Source organism: Salmo salar, chromosome 15, assembly GCF_965601325.2.
Source record: "Salmo salar chromosome 15, fSalSal1, whole genome shotgun sequence".
In the NCBI taxonomy this organism is placed as follows: domain Eukaryota; kingdom Metazoa; phylum Chordata; class Actinopteri; order Salmoniformes; family Salmonidae; genus Salmo; species Salmo salar.
The window spans coordinates 83,298,872-83,321,149 of NC_138305.1; the positions used below are offsets into that span (position 1 = coordinate 83,298,872).

Sequence of the window (22,278 nt, forward strand, 5' to 3'; positions counted from 1 at the left end):
AATGTTGCTCAAAGGCATATTTCAAGTTTATGGTGATAGTTAACTTTAAAAAAAGTTGTATCTCTTATTTACATAGGGTGTTGACTGACTTACTGTCGAAACCATTTTTAAATTTGTTAGTTGCTTCAACAATGTCCAGAATCTCCTGGTTAGCATTTTTGGATAATGTAGCAATGCTACTGGAAGTGGATTGCATCAGTTAGTGGTTCATTCAAAAGCGTGGAGAAACAGCTCTGCTTTCATTAGTAAGAAACGCAGATTTGAACCATTCCTGCTTGAATCATGCTTTTGAATGCCTCTCTAACTGGTACAATCCTTTTTCACTAGCATTGCTAAATTCTCAAAAAATGCTAACCAGATTATTCTGGATTTTGCTAAATAACCAGCTAACCGATATAAAAACGGTTTGGTTGAAAATACAACATCCTAGGTAAGTCAGAAGCATGGTAATGATTTTTTTTTTTTTGTTAAATTTTTTAAAGGGACGGCAGGTAGCCTAGTGGTTAGGGCGTTGGACTAGTAACCGAAAGGTTGCAAGATCGAATCCCTGAGCTGACAAGATAAAAATCTGTCGTTCTGCCCCTGAATAAGGCAGTTATCCCACTGTTCCTAGGCCGTCATTGAAAATAAGAATTTGTTCTTATTAACTGACTTGCCTAGTTAAGTTAAGGTAAATTGTTCATAGATTTTTTTTTAAATCTTAGTTATGTTCAGTTAGAGAATATACTTTCATAATAACTGTATATTCTTATTAAAGGTGTTTGTTACTTATTCTGCTAAAAAACTATTCATGAATAGGCCGACATTCACATGTAAGAGCAGCATTGAAATGAGTCAACCCTTATTTAATTTGCAGAAGGCCTCACCCCATACCAATGAATGTGGTGACAATTGGCCCGTTGTCTGTCTCATCCTTTACGAGCAAAGGCAAACATGATGATGGACAAGATGACAGTCCAATAGTCACTGCCTCCTCCTCTGTCCATGTATCCACAGCCTACCAAACACTTCTCTCAACCTTTTGACCCTGGAACTCAATTACCTCCTCCCTTCTGCTATGAGCACAAATATATGTCACTCTTAATTTCTAATAGAGTTTAATGTCATATTTATGTAAATACTTCCCGATTTTACTCTATATTAACAGGCAGAAATGTCAAAGCACACATAAAATGAAACAATACCATCACCCGGTAGAGTGGAATTTAAATTGGATTCCTCTCTCTGCCAGTACTTATGCTGGCCAGCTGATGAAGGGGAAAACAGGGCACACTTTGATTGCATGTTGCAGATTCTTTACACAATAATCTCGCCTCCACATGATTATTTCCTTGCAGATTTGTGCCCTAATCTACGCTGAAGGATGCCTCTTGTTATTTCTCAGCTTTTTTTCCCCCAAGGAGATCCTAATAATGTGGTCTATTTCAATATGCATAGAAAAAAATGTCATTTTGTGTTTTGCATACGGTCAATGTCACTGAATGAATGGGAAATGTGCTGAAGTATTTCTCACAGCCCCGATATGACTCTTTGATTTAATAAAGTGTCTAAAATATCTTATTCTAGGAGAGAAACTTAGACACTCCAGAACTAGTAAAAATAGGTATTTTTAGATCAATATGTAATTATGCATGTTTGCTGATGGCTATGTGTCAGGTAGTTGACTTGTTTTGATATCTTGAATGTTAAACCTACAGCATGCACAGAGGGGTATTTTCAAAAGGATCCTTTCCACCTTCGTTTGACTTGATATAGTGAATAATAGACCACTCATGTTGTCCCTACTTACATTCAAAATAAGGGATATAATCAGTGCCAAGCTATATAGTGCCATAAACAGTATGTAGGCTTAACGACCCCCTCCCCCCCTTTGGGCCAAGATGAATAAGTCCACATAGTCCGCATCAATGGTTGTTTTTCCAATCACAACAGGCACGATTTGGGGGAATTTTCCATCTAAAAGTTGTTTTCTCTTTTGTAATGAGTTGTAATGTATTCCTGACTCATATTGGCTGTTGTGCTGTCTAGGCCCCACAATTAACAGTTGCAGCACCTGAAGAGCTCTGTGCCTCATTTTGGCAAGACGATTTTCCCTTTGCAACTAGCAAGCACACACGTAGGCTACATGTAATGACAAAAAAAATCAATTTCGGCAACAGTGAAAGCACCCCTTAGCCTTCTTTCGACATGTTTTGAAAGCAGGCCATTAGCTGAGATACTGATACATGTCCAGAAGGGAAGCAGTAACTGCCCTGATTACGTTGCAAAATAACTGGTAGACTGGGGATATGTCTACTGTGGCATCATATTCAGAATAATCATATAGACTTTTTTACATAAGTGTGTAAAGTTCTTTTTATTCTGAAAATAAGCTTCCAGTAGTTGTTTGGCTCAATAAGCTGAAGAAGTAATACAGCAGGTAACTATATATAATAGGTTTCACCCTGAGTAGAGGGCCATTGATAGAGGGTCATGGGGAACATAGGATTACCATTTGATTACCATTATTGATATGAAGGGTAAGGATAAGGTTCATCATTCCAGATATTAATAGGATGTTGTTTGCAAGTGGGGTTATGCGACTCACCTCTCGGACAAAAATGGCAATGACCAAGGCCTGCATAGACGGTAAAGGGATTGATGTGGTTATAAATTACTCCACGGCGCCACCTAGCCCCGGCTCTCTCCCACTTTGTCATCAGTACAAGGCGATAAAGCAGGGAAATGAGAGGAGGGTCTTCTTTTTTAATACATAAATGAATAAGCTATGAGAGTGGTCATTATTTAGGGCATGCCATTTTCAAGCAGCAATAGTGCCATTCTCGTGGACACCAAATGACATGACTAGAATCTCCTCCAGCACAGCATGAGAAACAGGTTAAAGTTGCACTCCGGCTTTCAATAACCCATTGACCTCCATCTATTTATGACCCCTGACATATATTTAAAAAAAAATCATATTCATAATGTAAGTAATTTTCATTCAAGGGCAACTTAATAATTCACCTTGTAGGACAGTAAAAAAGCATTCACCTTTTAGCACCCAAAATATTTTAGTAAGCAATTTTTATAATTGGCTGTCCGGGCCGGGTCTTAACCCATAAAGTTCAGATGTGCCAGAATTGGAGAAATGTGTTTTATGGTGGCTGGGCCTCGCCGCCTCCTTTGCCCTTAAAAAAATGCCCTGAGAATAAGAGCCTACTGAAAATAGAGGCGTAAATAATGTGACGAGCAATGGGTTTTCCTTTAAATAAATACCGATCAGGTTTATGTTGAAAGACAATAGAAAACGTAGGCCAGATATGCGGTTTACAGTATTTATAGCTGTAATATCGAGGTGCCAGCACCGTAATTTCATGCCCCAATGAGAATGGCAAGGTCACAGCAAATGCTTCGGCTGAGCATCTGCTAATACGGCGACTCATAAACAGGCGCGGCGTGTATCAGGTGCACCAAATACAGTATAATGAAATACAGAATAGCTTTCCATTATTGTTCTTTTTTACGGTGTCGTCATTAGATGTAATTTATGTCTTAAAAAATTCATCTCCTCGCCAGGTCGATCCGAAATGGGGGTCCAGGGGTCATTCCACAGGTTTGGAAACCCGTAATAAATTTCCGCAATCCTTTTTTGTAGGCTTTTCCTTTTATATGTAAAAATCTGTTTCACCTTGTTCTCTCTTTTCTAAATGGATATGAGGTGTCTTTCATTTGTTGTCGCCTTTTTCTGAACAATCAACGGATCAGAGAACACAATAGTGGAGCAAGCTTTAATTCGACAAGAAAACCAAACAGCTTTATGAATTTCCATGCATTTTATTTTGATGTAAAGTAAATAAGCCCTTTCATAGTGCTGCGCACACAACAACATTAAAGAGGTCTAACACCATTACCATGCACATATTTTTAAGAGGACATTTTATAGAAGTTATTTTGGAGAAACTCTACATTTCAAGGTGAAAAGGGAAAATGGGAACCTCTCCCAGGGTACTAAAACCTGTTTTTTCATTCTATGGCGAAATGGAGATATGGGCTTGTGCCCCAAATGGCACCCTGTTCCCTATATACAGTATAGTGCACTACTTTTGACCAGGGCCTGTAGGGACCCTGGTCAAAACTAGTGCATAGGGGGCCATTCGGGATGCAGCCCTTGCATGTCTCACTCAATAATCTGCCACCGTTGTGTCTGCTGTGGTCAGATGAATCCGGAGTTCAGGGACACATTATTGCTTATTGGACAGTGCAGCCTGACTGCACGAGCTCAGCACATGGAGGTGGCCACTTCCTGGCACTCAGGGCCCGCCATTGACGACAGGCTGGCCAATATTTGCCTTAAATTATTCAACCATTTTCATGGCCATTTAAAGCCCTTGGAGCATTTAAATACTGTAGGTGCCTCTCAGCATCACACATGTTGATTCTCCAAGAACTTTTAGAGCCCCTCATGAAGATGTCAAAAAGAGGGCTAGATTGTGGTTGATTCTTGTTCATCAAGATGGGTTTGTAGATGGGCAGTAAATGCTCATTTGACACCTTTTGGGACCGCAATTATGAGTCTTCTGCATCACACTCACACAGGTACTTGGGTGACACAGTGCTTCTCAAATGATTTGGTTAACAGGCAGTCATTGCTCTCTCATTTCATAGACATTTAATAGAAGAAATGGTGTGTGTGTGTTAATGTCACACAACACATGTTGTAATGATTAGCTCCACATGGATTTCAGACTCCGATGTGTATACTGATGGCTCAACAAATCGCTTCTTCTCGTCTCTCAACCCTCTTCTCATCTCTCCGCCCTTCCCACCGCCCTGTATAGTACAGCAAATAAGAATAGCGGTCTCAATTGAAGCAAACCTCATCCCCCTTGGCTCTCTTGCAACTCAGTGGGTGCATACCAAATGGCATCCTATTCCCTATTTAGTGCACTTCTTTCGACCAGCGCCCTAAACGTAATGCACTAAATTGGGAATAGGGTGCCATTTGGGATGACACAGCACTGCAGGGAGGCCTGCTGTGAGAGGTAGAATGGTCCAAAGCCCAGGGGAATGGCCCAAGTTAAAAGGCCATCTCAGCAATGGGGATTTTCTGTCAGAAGGCAGGAGGAAGGGAAACCCAGGAAGCCCAGTAGCACAGTCAGGGAAATCACATGGGGAAATGGAGGTAAAATGGTAGCAGGAGCTAGCTGGTGATGCTACACATTGCAATACAGAGGAAAGTGCCTTATGGTCCACACCTTAGCCCTTATACCTCTCCCCAGCAACAAGCCTCAATGGAGCCAGCTGATTGGAAGTGTTCAAAGTCGGTTTCAGGAGGGAGGAAAGTTTTGAAATTGGGAGGTATTTAACTGAACGTATCCAATAAGAGATGCTTGTTTTCGTTTTCTGCTGCAAAGTGGTTTGCTACAGTATGTACTACTGAACACGACCCTGTTTTTTTGTCTAGTGAGTCACGTCAGTATATTTGTTTTTAGTTCTACACTGTTGTGTTTTGGTTGATCTTGGAATGAACAACGCCAGCCTTTTTTCAGACGCTCATTGAAAGTTCTAATTATTCGTCTTTGTTTAGATTATGATGCTCATTAAAGACGAGACACATACCCATGGAAGCATATGGCGACGGAAATAAAATCCTTTCAGTCCACAAAATAAAATAAACCCCAGCCCCCTCCCATTCTCCATTAGGGAGCTCTTTGCAATTTAATCATCACTAAAATCATTAAAAAAGATCTGAAGATTAAGTTATATTGGCATTTGCAAAATTATGTAATACATTTACATCACAATGAGGAAATTAAAATAATGCATTTTCTCTGTCTGGGGTGTATGAGATCTCCACCTGGGAAATATAACTGGAGAAGTGGACAGACTGATTTTCTTTGCCTTTGGTGGCCGTTAGTGAGAACAGGGTTTCAGCTTTCTTTGTTTGATCCTGCTCTGCTGTCTGCTGTAGGCAGATGTCTGGGTAACTGAAGAGCTGCTGTCCAATGCCTGATTCACACTATAGGGTGTACCCTAACCATACTGTGCTAGCTAAGATATTTTATTTTTACATGATTCTTTACTGCACAATTCCAGCTACCATGGTGGAAGCATAACCAAGCCAGCCCAGAGCCCTTTACTACAAATCAGGTTTGAAGAGTTAACCCTTTACTCTTTTGGGAATTGACCTATATGGACAGGGCCAAATTTAAATGTTTCTAACAGAAGAAATATAAAAAGGATATGCATAACCATGGTAGCAATTGAAAGAGAACACTTTGGAGATTATGGGGAAATGATCAGTTCCTAAGTAATTCAATGCACTTTTATGACTCAAAGAAAGTCTTAAATTATTTTTGCTCTCCTAGCTGTGGCGTTGAGGAACTGAAGCATGCACACTTGTCGTTTTTTGTTTGGAACATAGCCCTGCCTCCCCACCATCACACAATAACTGTTGTTTACGCAATCCAAATACACTCCATTATAAATTGCAATCTGGGTTAGTTGGGCATCATTTGAAAGCTTATTCTATTGCCAACATGACTAGCTAAGTCATAAAATGTGATCTTACAGTGTTAGGCTTTCACAAGGCACTTCAGAAAAAACTATTTGTAATTTTGGTGTGCCTAGAATGGGAGTCATGAGTGCATTCAAGTGCGGGTTCCGTGGTAAATTTGTCAGGAACTGGAACAAGCTGTTGTACACTTCGATCCAGTGCATCCCAAACATGCTCAATGGGTGACATGTCTGGTGAGTATGCAGGCCATGGAAGAACTGAGACATTTTCAGCTTCCAGGAATTGTGTACAGATCCTTGCGACATGGGGTAGTGCATTACCCTGCTGAAATATGAGGTGATGGCGGTGGATGAATGGCCCGACAATGAATGGCCCGACAATGGGCCTCAGGATCTTGTCACAGTATTTCTGTGCATTCCAATTGCCAGCAATAAAATGCATTTGTGTTCGTTGTCCGTAGCTTAAGCCTGCCCATACCATAACCCCACCGCCACCATGGGGCACTCTGTTCACAAAGTTGACATCAGCAAACCGCTAGCCCACACAACGCCACACAGTTAAATAAATGAAATAAAAAATACACATGGTCTGCGGTTGTGAGGCCGGTTGAACTTACTGCCAAATTCTCTAAAACGACATTGGAGAGGCGGCTTATAGTAGAGAAATGAACATTCAATTCTCTGACAACAGCTCTGCTGAATATTCCTGCAGTCAGCATGCCAATTGCACGCTCCCTCAAAACTTGAGACATCTGTAGCATTGTGTTGTGTGACTAAACTGCACATTTTAGAGTGGCCTTTTATTGTCCCCATCACAAGGTGCACCTGTGTAATAATCATGCTGTTTAATCACACCAGTCAGATGTATGGATTATCTTGGCAAAGGAGAAATGCTCACTAACAGTAATGTAAACACATTTGTGCACAAAATCTGAGAGAAATCTGCTTTTTGTGCATATAGAACCTTTCTGGGAACTTTTATTTCAGGTCATGAAACATGTTCTATTTATGCGCTTATCTGTGACCAAATCTTCCATTTTCAACCCCTATGCGGACTGACCGGGGCTGTGAGTGTAAAGGGCTACTGAGCGAGGTAACTTTGGTCAACTCTGAGTTCAACCAGTCACATGAATGTTGCTCTCCTTTTGGCCAGGTACATTACTCTGGCAATGAAGCGTTGGCTAACTCAGGGCTAACTACATTCATCCTGAATGAAGTGTCTGAGCCGTGAGTTGAGGACCAATGCAATCAGATTCCCTTCCTCTTGCAAAGATTGTGTCATCATTCCTTTCATTTGAGGAAGACCAAAATATTTTAGTAATCAAATGTTTTTTGTGTTAAAAAATTGTAATATTAAAATACCTATCACATTACACATTTAGTAATGACCGGATGCATTTGAAGCTTCACGCACAGTAAAACTTTTGTATGACATCATATATTTATTTTATTGATAGGAGTGGGGGAAAAAGGTGCTTGTGCATTGATAAGCACACCAAAGACGGCATTAACGATATGTAATAAAAGAAAGACAGCGCTTCTAATAGCCTATTTCACACCATAGCCTGCTGAATTTGCAAGATAACTTTTCTTTCATTTTGATGAAACCCTGTGTGGTAAATGTGCGTTCTGTTCCAGGTTTGACTGATAAGGAGATTGAGCTTGCCATCCAGCGCTCGGGCAGTACTGACGAGCCCCTGGCCCTTACCCCTGTGGGACCCCAGTACCCTCTCCTTGACCCCCAGCTGGCACCTATACCCTACAGTGAGTACACCATCCCCTCCATACACACACACACACACACACACACACACACACACACACACACACACACACACATAGGTCCTATATCGACATAACCTGAAAGGCCACTCAGCAAGGAAGAAGCCACTGCTCCAAAACCGCCATAAAAAATCCAGACTACGGTTTGCAACTGCACATGGGGACAAAGATCATACTTTTTTGGAGAAATGTCCTCTGGTCTGATGAAACAAAACTATAACAGATTGGCCATAATGACCATCGTTATGTTTGGAGGAAAAAGGGGGAGGCTAGCAAGCCGAAGAACAACATCCCAACCTTGAAGCACGGGGGTGGCAGCATCATGATGTGGGGGTGCTTTGCTGCAGGAGGGACTGGTGCACTTCACAAAATAGATGGCATCATGAGGCACAAAATAGATGGCATCATGAGGCAGGAAAATTATGTGGATATATTGAAGCAACATCTCAAGACATCAGTCAGGAAGTTAATGCTTGGTCGTAAATGGGTCTTCCAAATGGACAATGACCCCAAGCAAACTTCCAAAGTTGTGGCAAAATGGCTTAGTCAAGGTATTGGAGTGGCCATCACAAAGTCCTGCCCTCAATCCTATAGAAAATGTGTGGGCAGATCTGAAAAAGCGTGTGCGAGCAAGGAGGCCTACAAACCTGACTCAGTTACACCAGCTCTGTCAGGAGGAATGGGCAAAAATTCACCCAAATATTTGAGGGAAGCTTGTGGAAGACTACCCAAAATGTTTGACCCAAGTTAAACAATTTAAAGGCAATGCTACCAAATACTAATTGAGTGTATGTAAACTTCTGACCCACTGGGAATGTGATGAAAGAAATAAAAGCTGAAATAAATCATTCTCTCTACTATTATTCTGACATTTCACATTCTTAAAATAAAGTGGTGATCCTAACTGACCTAAGACAGGGACTTTTTACTAGGATTAAATGTAAGGAATTGTGAAAAACCTGAGTTTAAATGTATTTAGGCTAAAGTGTATGTGAACTTCTGACATCAAATGTATATATACACAATCTCTACTGACTACTACTCTGTACTCAATAACTCACAGTATTCAATGTTCTGAAATATTTGAAAAAAGAGGCACTTTACATACCATGAACTGCCTTTGAAACAGAATTCCATTTGCATGACATGATGCTACAGTAAAAGTGGAGTGTGGATGGAAGTTAGTGAATGTGGGTGTAAAAGGCGGTTTTCCACAACATGTAATATTCATTGTGTCAACATGCACTCTTACCTTTTTACCCTCAATCCAATCAGAAGTGTGCTTATCAGTAGCAGAAGCAACACATTTCCCTCGCGTAGTAATTATTTCACCAATATCGTCGCCCCTCCATCACGTGAAATCTCTCCCAACGATGTTTCATACCAGGGGGTTTCACCCCAAGCAAGGCCCTGGTACAACCTATATCTTTATTACTGCATGGGTTATGAGTGCTGTCCACTGATTTACCAATGCAGAATGAAGTCCGCATAATGCTTAACCCGTATGACAATGATTCCCAATGTATTCCACCCTCATTTATTACTGCACTGTCCTTGACTCCCCCGGCATCTCATGTTTTGTAATGGAAGTGATGTTGATGGGATGGCCATGTAGTTAGGGGCTCTGGCTCGGACCATTCCGTAGTGTTTTTTTATATCAAAATGGCTATAAGGGAAGCTGCATAATGAGGTGAGTGCCGGGGAGTCTTGTACGGGGGTCATGCCTAAAAGAGGGGGCTACCTCTCTTTGATATCCTTGTTATGGGGACGCCACACAGGGGCCTGCATCCATCTCTGTCGGAGTAATGGATCCTCTGATCTCTATTTCCAACCGGCGGAAGGACAGGAAGGCCTCCTCTGAACCCAATAAATTTGAGAGGAGATTGGAAAAACGGGGGATGGAGACTCGAGCTCCATCCATGGCTTAAGTGACCAAATAAAAAAGGAGAGATGGAGATGGTGGGAGAAGAGTATGAGGAGGAGAGAGAGGTAATGGGGGGACCTAAGAGGTGGAAGAGAGACTGGTGAGTGGCGAGACCCCCCAGTTGATGCAGAGGTTTACTGGGTAGCCAGGGTCAACCATCCACCTCAAGGACTCTTCCGCCTGCCTCTCCGACGAGCGGCACGCTATAGCGAGACGCGACAATCCACGGGAGCCATAATGTTGATGATGACTCAAATGTATGTGGTATACCATATGGACAATGGGAGAGTGATTTTGAATTTTTGATGGGAAAGGTTGCCGGTTGCCGTCACTGCATTTGTGTTGACGTGTGCCCTTGACCAAGGAGAGGACCGTCCTTTTCACCTTGACGATGTACAGTAGACCAGCAGTGGGTTTTTTGACATGCACATTACAGAAGTGGCAAAGCAATAAGATCAATCAAATCCCTTGTAGAATGACAGGAAAACTGGATGCTCTGATAATTTCATGTGTAATACACAGACCCGGCGCCAGGACCAATCAGTTGGACGGGAATTTAATTTCCATAGGCGGGACCATTTTTTCACGGGACCTCCTGTGTGTGCACGCATTTTTTAAATGGGTGCAGGGCCGGCCCACTCTTTAGGGAGGATTTGGCGGCCTCCCATGGCGGCAGATTGATGAGAGCAGCATTTTCTGAGCTAAATTGACCAAGATGCACCTCCAGCAACATTATAAAACCTCACATAATTCTGCACAAAAACAATGAACATTTCAACAAGTGGCAGGGACGCTAAATATTTATCTTGTCCATTCCCAGCGTGCCTCTCCATGGTGCTGTTGGAGAGATGCATCGCTGTGCACTCCACCAATGTTCCATCAAAAAAATAATCAAACGTAAATCATGTAGCAGATATAGCATATGGTAGAAAGAGCATGTGTCCTTTTCTGTAGCCTACAGGCTGGAGAGACAATGTAATGAGACAAACCTTTTATATCCATACAAGTTTCTCTGATCAAATACCTAACCTAAATGGCACCCAATCAAATAAAAAAATGTGATTACATGTTAACAAACAACAGACTATCCTAAAAACAGGACAGGTCAAAGTAAAATGGACAATATGGAATGGACAATTGGGCTACAGTCAAATTTTTTGACAAGCTGATCATAGAAAAAAAGAAAATACTTCTGCGTTTCCCGCTGTGTAAACACATTCCAAATAGGCTCAGGAGTCTTTGTCCCAAAGGCGGGAATGCAGGCGACGAGCTTAGGTCTCCATATTATTCCTATAGAAACGCATTGGGCTTATAGTGGACAGATTTTGGCGAGAGTGAGTCCTCTCGCTTCGCCTCTTCCTCTCTGCTGAACCTATATCACCGGAGAAAGCATCCGAACGAGTGAAACAGCGCCCCTCTTTATGTAGCCCATGTATCTTATGCTGTCTGGACAGTAATAGTATTACATGCCATACTCTATTGGTCCAGACAGCATCAGATACATGGTCTACACATACTGAGACAGAGGGGCGCTGTTTTGTTCGCTCGGATGCTTTAACTGAGATTGATATGTCTTTCTGTCGGCGCGTCTTGGTCAAATAAATGATCAATATTTCAATATTTTATTTGGATGGGCAAGGAGGTGTACGGTACGGCGAGCCAGGTCCCCTAAGGCCTGCCCATAACACAGGCCCTGGTGATACACCTAAGTGAAAGATGGTATTTACAGTCATGTCCTAGGGGGTAATAGTCTTGCTATAGAATTTGGAATTGAATGTTAGGTCAATGGTTCATCTTGATGTACTATAGATACAGGTACACGACTCCCCCAGCACGCTCGCTCACCTCACACACACACACACACACACACACACACACACACACACACACACACACACACACACACACACACACACACACTAAACTTGTTGAACTAGCCTAGTTGTCCTCATCCCCTTCATGTTAAGATTTGTGTTTCCCACCTAGGAAAACATCTAGGGGAAACAACGCTCTACTGGTTGTAGTTTAGGGACATTTTCAGTTGAATGTTGCTGTGATGTGGGAAATTCCACTCAGCGAAACAGCAGGGCCACCCAGATGACAGCTCAAACAATGAAACAATTCCACACTTTCACTCTGTCCTCCAGAGACACACACTGTCTAGTTCCAGTCCCACAGACACACTCACCTTTTAACCCTTACAGGTTCTTCCTCTCCTAGATGTTTATAGAAGCACAATCTAAGATGGGTTTTTTTTCTCTGTGATTTGATTTCTCAACCCATACACATGTAACATAAGTGTTTTGTATGGCATTGTGTTGGCTTGAGAGATTACTTTTAGCTAGTTCAATGTTTTTTGGTTGGTTTGTTTGCAGAATTTATTTAATTGCAATGTTTTATTCCATTTCTGATTGGAAACATTGCAGATTTCCATTCCTGTTTTCAAGATCTTCTCGGGTTTGATTTCAACTATTAAAATACTAAATTCAACCTACCATGAGTTCTTTACCTCAGTACAACCACATGGTCTTCTCACCATGACAGGGTGTAACCGTTACTACCATGAGTTCTTTACCTCAGTACAACCACATGGTCTTCTCACCATGACAGGGTATAACCGTTACTACCATGAGTTCTTTACCTCAGTACAACCACATGGTCTTCTCACCATGACAGGGTGTAAGCGTTACTCAGTGATTTGATGTTGTGTTTTTGTCTCTCCTCAGGTCCCCGTGGCTACAGATGGAGAGACTACGGTGCCCTCACTGTCATCATGATGGGCATGGCCTTTGGCTTCCATCACCTCTACAAGGTACGGGGGGGGGGGGGGGGGGGGGGGCATACGCCCTGCCACTTGTTTTGGTAAACAGTTGAGAATTGGGGCTGGAGAAATGTAACCATTCTCAAGTTCTTAGATGGAGCTATGGATGCAAGGATTGACAATCCATGAGATCAAAGGTATAGTTAAACCATCTTTTGAAGATATACAATGTTTGGCTACGTTTTGTTGTGTTCTTTTATTTTAGATTATGATCTTCAGAAATCAATGGGTAAATATCAAGAATTGAGATGGCCGTTGAAAAGATTCCCAGATCCCAGACTGTACCTTTAAACATGCCTACTTTAAGCACCTGTTCTGTTATCTCCTAATTGGGTGGTCATTCAGCCCTTGATTGTATTCTGCCAACGTATTCCTTGAGTAAGCATTTATTGACATTCCTGTTGAAATCAAAGGATTTAAGGTTGAATGGTGGCTGATATCATATTCCATAATCTAGACCGGGCCTCAAGGTCTGCAGCTCCGCTGGTTTCTTTGGCCAATCAGTGATATTAATCAATCATTTCATCAAATAATTACCAGGGAGAAAAGAACTAGCAGTATTCCGGATCTCAAGACTCTGATCTAGAGGATCTATTTCGTCCAACCATTTATTTTACACAGTCCAGTGAGTTCTGTCAACGCAGTTTGCCCCAATATTACATTTATATTAGTGGGGTTTGTTGGTACATCAGTCAATTGTAACTTTGTTAGATTCTAATGCCAAACGCTCTGTACATCAGTCTTGCCTGGTTGTTAAAAGCTCATGTCTGGCTTGCCCAATCACATGATCTCATTTGAACCCCTCTTTTTAATTATATTTATTTCTGTCTCTCTCTCTCTCTCTCTCAATCCTTTTTTCCTTATTGCAAAAAAAAGAAAGTTGCCAGCACAGCACACGACCCCTCTTTTGATATTACGCCCTCCAAAAATAATCGCCCTTGGTTTTTTATCACGCTCCAGAGCCCCTGAACATGGGCCTGGGAGGCTCCTTGTTCCTCACTGACATGAATCCCTCTGTAGCTGTTCGTATTGCTGTGAGTGGCATGTGGAAGCCATTACTCTCTTTTATAGGTGGATGAGAGTTTAGCAGTAGCCGTTATATCCAGTATGACCAGCCATCGTGTGTGTGTGTGTGTGTGTGTGTGCAAGTGTCTGTGTGTAGCTGCTGGATCACAACACTCCCATGATGTCATGACTCTGGGGGTGTAGGGCCTGAGACTTGTTTCTTGTGGATGGCGGGTGCCATGGCAGGAGTTTGTGTATATGGGTTCCATTCCAAATGGCACCCTATTTTCCATGTAGTGCACTACTTATGACCAGGGCCCATACAGCTCTGGTCAAATGTAGTGCTATTTGGGACACATCCATGGAATTGTCTGTGGAGCCAGCCTCAGCAGTACATGATCTATATCCCATAATAAATCTACTACTCTGAACCAAAGGAAATCTGAAAATAACCTTCCTTAATAGAGTACTGGGTTTTCATTCTATTTCAATATATTCTCTAATTATAGAGGTGAAATTAACAAGTACAGTAATGCTATCTGAAGACTAGTTTATCCTATATTCTGCTACATTCGTTCAAGTGACTACTTTACGCTCAGGTTCCCTTAAGCTACAATATGTTCCATTGCGATGTAATGATCACTATTCTACATTGAGCTTTGTCCAGTAGCATCCATATAGCGCGTCACCACTTGTAGCACTACATGAAATTATAATCTACAGTTTTATAAAATAGTTTGGTGTCTTGTTAACTCTCCTTCTGTCTAGTTCTGTGTCTCACCCTACTACCCGTGTTCTGGCCGTCTGTCTCTCACCCTACCTGTCCTCTGGCAGTCGTTGTCTCTCACCCTACCTGTCCTCTGGCAGTCTTTGTCTCTCACCCTACCTGTCCTCTGGCAGTCGTTGTCTCTCACCCTACCTGTCCTCTGGCAGTCGTTGTCTCTCACCCTACCTGTCCTCTGGCAGTCTTTGTCTCTCACCCTACCTGTCCTCTGGCAGTCGTTGTCTCTCACCCTACCTGTCCTCTGGCAGTCGTTGTCTCTCACCCTACCTGTCCTCTGGCAGTCGTTGTCTCTCACCCTACCTGTCCTCTGGCAGTCTTTGTCTCTCACCCTACCTGTCCTATGGCAGTCTTTGTCTCTCACCCTACCTGTCCTATGGCAGTCTTTGTCTCTCACCCTACCTGTCCTATGGCAGTCTTTGTCTCTCACCCTACCTGTCCTCTGGCAGTCTTTGTCTCTCACCCTACCTGTCCTCTGGCAGTCTTTGTCTCTCACTCTACCTGTCCTCTGTCTGCCTCTCTCATCCTACCTGTCTTCTGGCCCTCTCTGTCTCTCACTCTACCCGTCCTCTGTCTGCCTCTGTCTCTCACTCTACCTGTCCTCTGTCTGCCTCTCTCATCCTACCTGTCTTCTGGCCCTCTCTGTCTCTCACCCTACCTGTCCTCTGGCCATCTCTGTCTGTTGGTCTCTCACCCTACCTGTCCCTCCTGCTCTCTATCTAGTGAGAGGCCCAGGATTATAATACAGTATGGGCTCTTCGGTTAAAAAATAAAATCTCCCTCACACCCTACCTTTCCCTACCCGCTGTCCTGCTCACTCGCTCTACTTTTTTACATTTCTCTCACTACCTTTCTTTCTCTCTCTCTTTCTGTCTCGCACCCTCTCACACCCTACCTGTACCTGTCTCTCCTACTCTCTATCAAGCGAGAGACCGACCAGCTCGTAGCATGGGAGTTGGGATTCCCTAACGGAGCTGCGTCCTGCTGTCATGTCACAGGAGCGGAGCGCTAGCCACACCATATGCTCCGTCTGCCCATACTTTATTTATGCTATAAAGGCGCCATGTAAACACAGCCTTCCCAGTAGCCTACTTATTAATTACTCGCTGTTGACACTAATTAAATATTTTTCTACTTAAAAGTGTTTATTACTAGGACTGGCGTCACCCAGCCTCAGGTGTTGCAGGGAAAACCTGATCCTGACGGCCGCTCGCTCCGTTCCAAAGAGAAAGGATTTACTGAAATGTAATCTGTGGGACTTACCTAAACATGAACTTTGTGAAGGTTTAAAAAAATGTATGTGAATGTTGGTCAAACTTGGAAAAATCTATAAACCTACAGTGGGCTCCAAAAGTAATGGGACAGTGACACATTATGTGTTGTTTTGGCTCTGTACTCAAGCACTTTGGATTTGAAATGATACCATGACTATGAGGTTAAAGTGCAGAGAAAGTTAGACGCACAAATATCATACCCCCAAAAAATGCTAACCTCCCTTGTTATTGTAATGGTGAGAGGTTAGCATGTCTTGGAGGTATGATATAACATGCCAAACTCCCCTGTTATTGTAATGGTGAGAGGTTAGTATGTCTTGGGGGTATGATATAAAATGCTAACCTCCCCTGTTATTGTAATGGTGAGAGGTTAGCATGTCTTGGGGGTGTGATATTTGTGCGTCTGTGACTTTGTCACTCACCATTATTTACGATTCATTCTGGACTATCCGTAATCATGGTAGCATCCACATTAATGTAGAAGTATTTAGAAACATATTATATTCCTATTTACAGTAAAAGTGACTCCAAAATGACACACTACATTATTTACCATTCATTTCTATTGGACACAGAATTATCTGAAACACTACCAAAACAAACAGCAAATGCATCCAACAAGTTTGTAGAGTCACAAGCTTGATGTAATCATTGTATGCTAGGAATATGGGACCAAATACTACTCTTTTGACTACTTTAGTGCACATATAAGTGATTTTTTTCCCCTAATGCTTTTGGTCCCCTTAATTGGCGGGGGTTTATATACAAAAACAGTTCACTCAATATAGATGAAAATGCCCTCAAATTAAAGCTGACAGTCTGCATTTTGTATCATTTCAAATCCAGAGCCAAAACAACAAAACATTTGTCACTGTCCCAATACTTTTGGAGCTCACTATATATATTTTTTTATAATTGGCCCCCGACCTCTTGTGATTTTGTAAATGTGGCCCTCTTGCTAATCTACACTGAACAAAAATATACACCCAACATGCTACAATTTTTAATTTGACCTTTATTTAAGTAGGCAACGTTTGGTTACTAGTTCAACCCTCTAACCACTAGGCTACCTGCCGCCCCAAATTTCAGTTCATATAAGGAAAATCTGTCTATTAAAATAGGTAAATTAGGCCCTAATCTAGTCACAGATACCTTTAAAAAAAAAAATAAGTATGGGGATGGATAAAAAAAAGTCTTATCTGGTGTGACCACCATTTGCCTCATGCAGCGCGACACATCTCCTTCGCATAGAGTTGATCAGGCTGTTGATTGTGGCCTGTGGAATGTTGTCACACTCCTCTTCAATGGCTGTGTGAAGTTGCTGGATATTAGCAGGAACTGGAACACGCTGTCGTACACATTGATCCAGAGCATCTCAAACGTGCTCAATGGGTGAAATGTCTGGTTATGGAGGCTATGAAAGAACAAGGATGTTTTTTGCTTCCAGGAATTGTGTACAGATCCTTGCAACATGGGGCTGTGCATTATCATGCTGAAACATGAGGTGATGGCTGCGGATGAATGGCACAACAATGAGCCTCAGAATCTCGTCACGGTATCTCTGTGCATTCAAATTGCCATGGACAAAATGTAATGGTGTTCTTTTTCTGTAGCTTATGCCTGCCCATACCATAACGCTACCATGGGGCATTCTGTTCACAACATTGACATCAGCCGTTAAGAGCATACTTCTCCAGTGTGCCAGTGGCCATCGAAGGTGAGTATTTGCCCAAAGAAGTCGGTTACGACGCCAAACTGCAGTCAGGTCAAGACCGTGGTGAGGACGACGAAGCACGCAGATGAGCTTCCCTGAGACAGTTTGTACAGAAGTTCTTCAGTTGTGCAAACCCACAGTTTCATCAGCTGTCCGGGTGGCTGGTCTCAGACGATCCCGCAGGTGAAGAAGCCGCATGTGGAGGTCCTGGGCTGGCGTGGTTACACGTGCTGTTGTGAGGCCGGTTGGACATACTACCAAATTCTCTAAAACGACGTTGGATGCGGCTTATGGTAGAGAAATGAACATGAAATTCTCTGGCGGACATTTCTGCAGTTAGCATGCCAATTACACGCTCCCTCTAAACTTGAGATATCTGTGGATATCTGTGGCATTGTGCTATCTTACAAAACTGCACATTTTAGAGCATCCTTTTTATTGCACCTGTGTAATGACTATGCTGTTTAATCAGCTTCTTGATATGTCACACCTGTCAGGTGGATGGAGGATTTTGTCAAGAAGAAATGCTGACTTAACAGGGATGTAAACAAATTTGTGAACAAAACGAGAGAAATAAGCTTTTTGTGCGTATGGAAATGTTCTGGGATCTTTTATTTCGGCTCATGAGACGGGACCAACACTTTGCATGTTGCGCATATCTTTTTGTTCAGTGTATTTGAGTATCCCTGGTCTAGAGGCCCATTAACATGTGCAGAGTTCAACTACACACATGTTTCTAGGGTCGTGTTCATTCACCAAATGAAATAAAACAGACTGAAACAGGGAGGGACTAGCTAGACTTGTTTAATGCTTTTCATTGTCTGTTGCGAAACATTTTATAAAGTTGTGTAGTCTAATAATGAAGCCAACCTATGATTGTCATCGACATAGTCAGCCTTCTCATGTCTCATCTGGCCACCACATTCACATTGGATCACAAAGATTTGTCTAAACTAGCAATGAAACACAGTACCAGTCAAACGTTTGGACACACCTACTCATTCAAGGGTTTTTCTTTATTTTTACTATTTTCTACATTGTAGAATAATAGTGAAGACATCAAAACTATGAAATAACACATATGGAATCATAAAGTAACCAAATAATTGTTTAAAAAAATCTAAATATATTTTATATTTGAGATTCTTCAAAGTAGCCACCCTTTGCCTTAATGACAGCTTTGCACACTTTTTGTTTAACACTTTTTTTGGTTACTACGTGATTCCATATGTGTTATTTCGTAGTTTTGATGTCTTCACTATCATTCTACAATATAGAAAATTGTACAAATAAAGACAAACCCTGGAACGAGTAGGTGTATCCAAACTTTTGACTGGTACTGTACATATGCTATCGCTCAATTCAATTGTGTCTTTCGATATTAAAACAGTGGTGAGAAATTCATATTCTGTGTATACTGTAGGTTTTGCATTTTCTGTCACTTTGTCAGATGTTATCTCCTTTCCCCTCAGTATCCTTTTCCACACCAATAGTTGAATTTCCTTAAGCAGTCTGCAGTTAATTTGTTTATTGGTTCCTTTTTTCAGGTGCCCTAGAATCTACAACATTGACCTTTAGACAGTTTAGGCCACACTGTGATAACATAAGACGTTGACTTTGTCCATTCAGAGTTGAAACTGCTTAACATGCCTCTCAATCTGTGTAACGAATGGCTCCCTATATGGTGCACTACTTTTGTCTAGAACCCCCCCGGGCCCTGGTCAAAAGTAGTGCGCTTCATAGGGAATAGGGTTCCATTTAGAACACACCCTTTCTCTCCCTTCCTGGCAAGAAGTGTAATAGCATGTCATGTTTTTAATTGCAGAAATACATCCTTCCCCTCATTATGGGGAGCAAAGAGGACAAGAAGCATCTGCAGAGAATCGAGAGCAACATCGCCGAGATGAGTGGCACGCTGACACAGACAGGTGAAGATTAATATCTTCATCACTTCTCCCTCCCTCCTTAACATTTTCCGTCATTTATCTGTCGCCAAAATCGCCGCCGCGTGTTTTTAACAAACGACTCTGCTGTCATTTTGCTTTAATTTGAAATTGCTTGTTTACTGTCAGGCTCGGCCTCAATTAATTACGTTTCGCTGAAAAGCTCTTAACCTCAGAATATTAATGAGGGGTTGGGAAATTACAACTTTTTTTTGTCACTCCCTACCACCCTTCTTCCCTCCTTCCCACCCACCCTCTTTCTCTCTATATACCGCTGTCTCGCCCTCTGTCTCTCTCTCTCTCTCTCGGTGGTGAGAAAGTTCATTTTAATTTTGCACTGGGAAGTGTAATGCTTGGCGGCTGGTCTCAGCGCAGGGCCTAGTGATTAAGTGTGCAGTGACAGGTGCGTCTCCCATGTTGGACAGGTGAGGAATCTCAACCTGGCTGTCAGAAACTGAGAGTGAGAGAACGTTGGGGGGAGGAAAGAAAGGGATGCATCCCTCGCTCGGCGTCAGTGTAATTAAACATGGTGGGAAGAAGCGTGAACGAGGGACACCTCAGAGAGCAACTTTTGTCTTATTAGCGCAGCGTTGTTCAACTCTGGGCTGTTTTTTCCCCGTCTATTTTAATTTGAGCGAGATGGATCTCTTGGTTTGAGACAGAAGAGTTGATCACACTTAGTGAAATAGTCCCGTAAGAGGTATTCGGTTGAATCATGAGAAGAGGAGGTACTGATGAATCAAAAGCATAGTAGAAGCTATACCCACACAGGGCATAAGTATGTTGAACCAACCAATCAACCTCATGGCATTTATTTTCAACATACTGACATTGAACATCAATGGATTTTTGGGTTGAAAAAAATGCAAGTTGTCACGTACATGTTCAACCACAAATCAACAACAAGATTTCAAGGGTGGGTTTATTTCAAGTAGGGTTCATGTTTGTTGACAATTCAATTAACCCTTTACCAGGGCTCTACAGTGCAACTATTTTACTTGCATATTCATCTAAAAAAAAGTAAACTGAAATCAAATAATTAACAAACCTGCTTGAAAAACTAAAACTATACTGAAACTATTAACTTTGACTCCAAAACTAACTACAATAAAAAACATAATGAATTATGTAATGTTTTTTTGGGGGGGGGGTCAAATGGGGTTCTCAAGCTTCTGACTCTGGCTGGTCACATTGAGATTGACTTTATCATTTAAAGGTAGACTCAGCGCGATGACGTTGCCACAAGCATCACCGTAGATGTTGGCCGCATTTTATTGGTAAGTTTAAAGTATCCGAATCTAGACAGAAGTCCAGGAGTGAAGTCGGGGTGTGTGCATCTGCTACAGCCAAAAAGTCAGACACTAATGTAGTTTTCCAACAGCAAGGCTCAGATCAACATGGCAGTGTTGCCATTGTTTCAAAGCTGGGTTCAAATAATATTTAAAATATCTCAATTACTTCCAAATACATTCAAATAAAGTATTGCGATTTATATTTTATCTGACTTTTAATGTATTTGAAAATACACTTGGAAAGTATATGAAAATAATCAAAAACACTGACTCAAATACACTCCCATGCATTTAAAAGTACTTGAAAATTCTCAAATACACAGAAAAGTATTTTAAATACCAGATACTCAAATATACATGTATTTTAACCCAGTTCTGCATTGTTTATTAAATGTTTTCTTTATAATGTCTGTCGAAACTTTGCATCTGAGCTCCTAGAGTGTGCGGCTCTCCTTTATTTTTTTTAAGTATTCCACTCCGCTAGCCAGCACCTCGCCTAAATAGGTGTGCGTTCCTTTCACCTCTAGATTATTCTTTATAATGTCGAAATAAACATGTACTGTATCTAACACCCATATCACACACTCACAAACTGAAATCATAATATAATCCCAGCTACCACATTTGGTTCCTTGGAAGTTGTTGTAACGCAAGTTTTTAGTTTCCCATTGGTTCTGGGAACGAAGCCTTAAGTTTGCTGACTGGTAAATATGAATGTTTTTTTTATACGTTCTGAGAACAAAAGTGAACATTTCTCCTGCTCTGGGAACCTTAATTTTTAGGTTGCAGGGAGGTTCTGAGAACGGAAATTATAGGTTAGTTGAAGGTATTTAAATAACGTTCTGAGAACATGTTTCAATAAGACTTTTAGTAACACTGTTAGCAGAGAGGACACATGGAAATTCATTTTCTTAGGCATTAATCATGCAGACACATTTTATTTTATATTGTGGCATAGCGTCAGTGACATTCAAACCTATGATATTATTTTCTTTATACATGGAATTAGTCCACTGTGCCACCAGGATGGAGCTAGCATGCAATGTACATTTTTTGTACACATGCAAAGCTGTTAATTTTTGTTTATTGAAACAGACCACATTTCAAAGCAAACAAGCATTCGTTAAGATCAGGTTTGGCCAATTAGTTTATGGAAAGTTTTGTTAATGTTCTGAGAAACCTGCAGAAAAGTACTGAAATTACCAAAGAAAAACGTAGTTTCTTAACTTTCTGAAAACATGCCT

The 22,278-nt window shown here is 41.6% G+C and overlaps 1 protein-coding gene across 1 annotated transcript in view; it reads left to right on the plus strand.

Annotated features, from left to right (window-relative positions):
* The window catches only part of pex14 (peroxisomal biogenesis factor 14), a 115,452-nt gene that overhangs the window by 65,355 nt on the left and 27,819 nt on the right, over positions 1 to 22,278 (plus strand). The window contains exons 4-6 of the mRNA XM_014145823.3: positions 8,137 to 8,262; positions 12,931 to 13,016; positions 19,625 to 19,727. Of these exons, the coding sequence (XP_014001298.1) occupies positions 8,137 to 8,262; positions 12,931 to 13,016; positions 19,625 to 19,727 (315 nt within the window). The remainder of the gene's footprint in view (positions 1 to 8,136; positions 8,263 to 12,930; positions 13,017 to 19,624; positions 19,728 to 22,278) is intronic.